The sequence below is a fragment of the Coffea eugenioides genome, chromosome 4 (assembly GCF_003713205.1).
Source record: "Coffea eugenioides isolate CCC68of chromosome 4, Ceug_1.0, whole genome shotgun sequence".
In the NCBI taxonomy this organism is placed as follows: Eukaryota; Viridiplantae; Streptophyta; class Magnoliopsida; order Gentianales; family Rubiaceae; genus Coffea; species Coffea eugenioides.
The window spans coordinates 27,249,571-27,256,285 of record NC_040038.1 but is presented as its reverse complement, the minus strand read 5'-3'; the positions used below and the strand labels follow the sequence as shown (position 1 = coordinate 27,256,285).

Here is a 6,715-nt window from a genome sequence, read left to right as displayed (position 1 = left end):
AAGCAAGACCACCTTATATGCATGAAAAAAGGTCAGCTCAACCACAGCCTTAACAAAGCCATAAAAGTCAATGTGTTTTCCTTTATGGTCACCCTCAACAACTAAGCCACTATTCTGTGTTGTACGGCAATCATCCCGATCTCTTGTGTGGAAACGAACTTCATTTACAATGCACCCTGAGTAATGCTTTGTCATGAAAGGTATAGGACCATTTGCTAATGCCCACAGCTCTTCAGAAACATTCACTGATTTATCAATATGCAACTGATTTATCTATAAAATAGAAAACGAGTCTCTATTAGTCAGTTTTCAATAACTAATAAACTCATTTTTGTAATGTTTATAACTTACATGATCTTTGAACCACTTTTTGAATTGATCTTCATGTCTGCTGTCAACATTTTCAGGATGAATCCTTTGCAGCATCTCTTTATGCTTACTGAAATTGAGATTGTATTATCAATATAAAGTAAAATAAACCACAGAAGTAATATTTAAAATATAAAATTGAAATACATATTGCACTTACATTCTGTACTCTTCTATTTCATCACAGTTATTCAATATAAATTTATGAGCCACATCTAGTTCAACTTGAGATAATTTAGTAGGAGGTTTAACAAGTCCAAATGGGCGAACATTTAGTGAGAAAACCACCAGCTTCTCTGCCTTGTCCTGATTACAGTCATAGTTGCGTCCCTTATGTGTGAATTTTGTTTCAATGCCATGGAGATATTTGGACATGAATGTTAGGCACTCATTTGCAATATATCCTTCTGCAATCGAGCCTTCAGGACGAGCACGACTGCGGACATACTTTTTAAGGGATCCAAGATACCTTTTCAAAAGCAAGAGTTAATTTTCTACCCAAAACAGAATGTTACATAAATAACAAAATTTTTAGTCAAACAAATAAGGAAAAAGTACCTTTCAAATGGAAACATCCACCTAGGATGTACTGGCCCACCAAGTTTTGCTTCCTTTGGCAAGTGAACAATCAAATGGATCATAATGTCAAAGAAGGCAGGGGGAAAGATTTTTTCCAGCTTACATAATATTAATGGAGCATTTTTCTCCAACCTTTCCAAGTCATTCATCTTAAGGGTTTTAGAACACAAATCTCGGAAAAACTACTTAACTCAAAAATTGCCTCATTGACTTCTTTGCACAAATACGCACGAATACCCGCTGGAATAAGTCGTTGCAAGAGGACATGGTAGTCATGTGTTTTAAGTCCCATCAGTTTACCATCTTTAACACACTTGGAAATGTTTGCAACATACCCATCAGGAAACTTAATTGAACTAAAAAAAAACACAAAATCCTTTTCTTTCACTTGAAGACATCACATACAAGGCTGGAGGCTTTGTTTTCCTTTTACCATCATCATGTAAGTGTAGTTCATGCCTTATTCCCATGTCAAGTAGATCATCACGAGTTTTATTAGTATCTTTTGTCTTGTCAGGAATGTTCAACAATGTTGCTACTAAACTTTCACATGTATTTTTAAGGATATGCATCACATCCAAACAATGCCTCATGGTGAGTTTTTCCCAATACGGTAACTCAAAAAATATACTTTTTTTCCTCCAATTACTCTAAATTTTATCAACTCCTTTTTTCCAAGTAACTGGATTCTTACCAAACTCACCAAAGATACCAGCCAACCAATTTAAATGTCTTAAAACATGTTCTCCGGAAAATTCCTTTGGCTTGGAGCGTGTTTCAATAGTTCCATCAAATTGAGCTTTTTGCTTTCGCCAAGGGTGGTCATGGTTCAAAAAACGACGATGTCCCATGAAACATATTTTGCCTCTTAGTCTTTGTGAAGTAGCATCATTAAGACAACATGGACATGCTTTATACCCACTGGTGCTCCATCCAGACAAATAGCCATATGCAGGGAAATTTGATATAGTCCATAAAATTGCTGCACGCATTTGAAAGTTTTGTCCACTATATGCATCATAAGTGCTGATCCCATGAAATAAATCTTTCAAATCATCTATTACTGGCCTTAAGAACACATCTAACTCCTTTCCAGGGGCACGTGGACCAGGAATAAGAAGTGATAACATAAGATATTCCTTTCTCATAAATTTATATGCAGGCAAATTGTAAGGTACAAGAATAACTGGCCACATGCTATATGAGTTGCTCATGTTACCAAATGGATTGAATCCGTCTGTGGCCAATCCAAGTCTTACATTTCGAGAATCTTTAGCAAAATCAGGATATTGCTTATCAAAATCCTTCCAAGCAGTAGAATCAGCCGGATGTCTCATGATACCTTCCTCTTTAACCCGTTTCTCCTCATGCCATCTCATGTCTTCAGTAGTTTTAGAAGACATAAAAAGTCTTTGCAGCCTAGCTTTTAATGGAAAGTACCACATCATCTTTTGTGAAACTTTCTTTTTCTTGCCATTATTGACTTTCCATCGTGATTCTTTACAAACAGGACACTTGTCCATCTTTTCATTTTCTTTCCAAAATAATGAACAATCAAATTTGCAGACATCAATTTTTTGATACCCCAAACCTATACCAAATAGAATTTTCATGGCCCCATAAAAACTGGAGGGAAGTATTTCTCCTTCTGGTAACACATCTTTTAAAAATTCCAGCATCATGTCAAATGCCTTGTTAGTCACATGGTTCATCACTTTGATATGGAGAAAGGAAACAATGAAACGCAGCAGGGAGTACTTTTTGCATCCCGGGTAAAGTTCTCTTTGTGCATCATTTAACAATTTGTCAAAATTTTTTGAATCACATTCACTCGATGTCCCTGATTCATGTGCATTTCTTATCTCATCCACTAAATCAGGTAACTCATGAGATTCACCATTTTCATTCATATCAAAGTCATTATATACAGCTTCATTGAGGAAATCTATCTCACCTGCAACACCATTCTCATCAAGGTTATTGTTCTTTCCACTTGACATATAAGAGTGTGCAGAAAATGGTTCCCCATGGAAGACCCAATTTTTATAATACATACAAAAGCCTTTTTCTGACAAATCTGATTCAACTTGAGAAATGCTTTTTCTCTTTGAATTCCTACATCTCCTACATAGACAAAATAATTTTCCATCCAATCCCATACCATTGGTCTTAGCAAATTCAATAAAATCCTTAAGACCAGACTTATAATGACTTGACAAAATATTTAGATAATTTATCTAGCTCTTATCCAGTTCCGATACCTAGAATAAGAAAAGTCTTAACTTACTAAACTCAAGGCATTGTCAAGATGAACAACTCAAAAAGGAGGAAAGACAATTTCTAGATATAAAAAGATAAAGAAGGCAAAAAAACATAGTATTCACAATGTACCTACTTTTTATGGCTTAGTTATGAATTCCAAGCTACTTAGATTATTCAATGATTACACCAAAGGGTATACTACTCAATTAAACTGAAAACACATTCCTAATTGTACTATTCTCCTATTGTTTAATTGTATATGTTGTTGTATAGTATATAAGAAAGCATTAAACATCATAACCCATAACTTGATTTACACAAATAAGGATGTAAACCATAACATAATTTGCAAGAAACTAGCAGTCATGATAAACACTTTTCATTCTTTATGGTAAGCTACCAAATAACCACGTACCTCAAATTATGCAATCTTTTTTCTGGTTGTTCCCTTTCTTCTCTATCAAGGTAGTGAGAATGCAGGTCTGCTCTGCTGAATATGAAGAAATGCGAAATTAGATATTTTAAGAAAATCATCATACATAATCAACAACAATCAAAAATCTTTTTTTGTAACATAAAAAATAACAAAATTACCTTCCTAAAGCCTGATTAGAATTGTAACTATCCCATTGATCTTCTATTCGAACCAATCCCTTTCTAGACAAAAAAAAAAAGAGGGAAAGAGAGGGCAAAACACAGATCAACTTATGGAGTAAAGATTGGTAATGTATATAACTAAAATTGTGAAAAGAGCAAAAGATGGTACAACTATTATCTTCACCCAAAAATTTAATAGTGGTATAATTTGTTGTAAGTCCCGTGTGGAGTATGTTAAAAATCAATGTACATTTTGTAATATTGAGCCATGCAACTTTTTTCCTGACCAATCAAGTCTAATAACAGATTAACAGTTCAGGAACCGTGGCTGCCCCAAATTCTTGATTGTCGTACATGGCTGCGAGCCACCTTTAGACACTCGGTATGATGGATAGGCTGTGATAAATAGTTTTTGCACTATGATATCCTAATGAAGAAGTCCTGCAAAAAACCAAACGATCCTCGACAACTTTCCTCTTACAGCAATATAGGTCATATCCCATTAGTTTATTCCTTCAAGGAATAGACAATACTTTTCGCGAGAGTCTTACCATAACTTTTGCAAAATGCATCGTTAAGGCTCTGAATTTGTCAAATTTCTGAATTAATGTAAGGTGCCTATAAGTGATTAGTGAGCAGGAAAGCAAGGAAAAAACCACACAAGATTTAATGGTCTAGACTACAGAGGGATCATTGGCTTGTATTACTAGAGCATTTACTAGGCAAATGAGAAGAACTATGGCACATCAACATAATGCCAAGAATTGTGACAGTAGAAATTTGTCCTTTAAACCCCGCCATTCCACCTTTAATCTGAAAATGGGAGAACAACAGAATCTGAAGTCGCACATCCAGTATAGATAATCATAGTAGCAACTAGCATCGCTGTCATAATTCTCACATCTCAACTCTGTTAGTAAGCTGGATTCAAGCAATGAGATTTAGGCCGTGGTAAGTCGCTAACAGGCTCCATTTTTTGTTGCAACACTGGGATTTCTCCACCACCAAATTATCCTGGGCCATCTTCATTTTTTTCTATATTGGTGATGCATAGGAAAAAGTGTCAATAGTGTTCGAAGACTATCCTTGCAGTAAGTAGCAAGGATGCAGCCACTGAGAACACATTGCTGGTTTCCCCATAGCCAGTCTTAAAATTTCTTTCAGTGTTCCATGCTGACCTGAAATTTATCTATTATCTTCACCCAAAACAAAATACAACTACCTCATATAAAAGGCACTCAAATGTAGTTCAAACTAAGTAGACATACGTATTAAAAAGACTAGACAACAGTACACCCATTTTGACTAAGCAAGTCGAAATTTCCTCTTTTTTGGCCGTGAAATCCAAACAACATTACCACACTTCTAATCCAATAACCAATATTTGCACCAGGACATATAACCCAAGGAAATATTTAGAAACTTAATTGTAATTTAAGTACATATTCTTAATCTACAGCTGCATTGTATAAAAAATAATGCCATTTCATGAAATATCGATCTTTCATCAAAAAGGTAAGCTAAAAATTGTAACTTTTCTATTAAATAGCGAAGTAACAAAACTGAAAAATTGAGCTGACTGCAAATTCCATAGTCAGACCTGAAAAATTGAATTGACTCACCAGTCAGAGCCGACTGCCAATTCCACAATTGTACTTTTAGTACCTTGAGCAGAGCTGAAAAATTGATAACTTGGAAATAGGAGGAGCAACCAAAACAGGATACCAACCGGGTCAATTTTCAAAGGATCTCTGTCGAGCAAGCGAGCATCAGCAGGAATGATATCAACAAGTTTTATACTGATTATATCCCCGGGCACAAGAATTGAAACATCTTCCTACGTTTTGACGAACAGAGAAAGGGAGAGATGAATAAAATACCCACTGTAAAAATAAAAAAGGAACCAATTAAGGACAAAATTGAAGGGTGATTTGGAGAAAAGGAACTGATTCAAGACAAAATTGAAGGATTATTTGATTTTTACATCACCTTAGACAATCGTGTTGTCTCTCTTGTTGAAAGAGATGAAGACAATTTCAGAGTTCGTTGTTGTTCTTTGTTGTTGGAGATATGAAGACAAGTTACAGATTTGGAGAAAGTGTTTCTTTGTCGTTGTTGTTCCAAAAGTAAGAGATATGGGAAAAGTGTCTCTTTGTTTCCCGGTTTCTATGTCATAAGTCTGATGTCCTTCTAAATTCTTTTTTGGTCCAAAACGGGGGAAAAAACTGGTGGGAAAAAAATGGAGGGAGAATGAAAGCTTTTCCTGACGAATTGATGTGAGGAAAGTAACTTTAGACAATGAAATAAATAGAAAAACATGTTTGCCTTTTGAAGGACATTTGCCTGATGGGTTGTCATAAAAAGTATTGTTTTTGTAATGAATAGGTTGGTTGTCATGAAAAATTTGTCACGAAAGAAATAATTTTTTGTAGTGACTTTTGATTGATTTGTAACAAATTTCTTGAGTGAAAGGAATAGTTCCTTCCTCTACGAATTCCTCTACCATCTTTACATTTCTTCCTCTCCACCTTTATTTACATCTTCATTTCTGTCCCCTCAAGTTGAATCCCGATACTTCTGCCAAGAAGCCATTGGGAACAGCTTGGGTTGGTGACAATTGGGATCAGAGCAAGTCGATCCTGCGGCAATGGTAGAAACTAGAAGTAAAATTTTAGAAGAGAACATCAAGAGATTGGATAGAGAAGTCACAGATCTGGGAGCAGCGGTTAAGAACTTGGGAGGGTCAGTAGGTGATTTGCATGCTAAGTATGACAGTCTGATGAGCATGATGGCTCAACTGTCACAGGACTTTAAGAATTTCGCCATGGAAAAACAACCCTTGGGAAACTCTCAAAGGCTTGGGAACGGTCAAGGCTCTTAGTCACAAGGATCTGGAGTGAATTTGGGG

General features: G+C 35.6%; 1 protein-coding gene across 1 annotated transcript; it reads right to left on the bottom strand.

Moving 5' to 3' along the window:
• Window positions 1–1,598: 1,598 nt before the first annotated feature.
• On the bottom strand, window positions 1,599–6,313 carry LOC113769225. The gene is made up of 7 exons (XM_027313690.1): window positions 6,299–6,313; window positions 5,430–5,644; window positions 4,889–4,985; window positions 4,553–4,620; window positions 3,805–3,867; window positions 3,626–3,700; window positions 1,599–3,072 (listed from the first exon to the last, which is right to left on the bottom strand). The coding sequence occupies exons 1-7, from the start codon at window positions 6,311–6,313 to the stop codon at window positions 1,599–1,601; spliced, it is 2,007 nt and encodes a 668-aa protein (XP_027169491.1).
• Window positions 6,314–6,715: the final 402 nt, after the last annotated feature.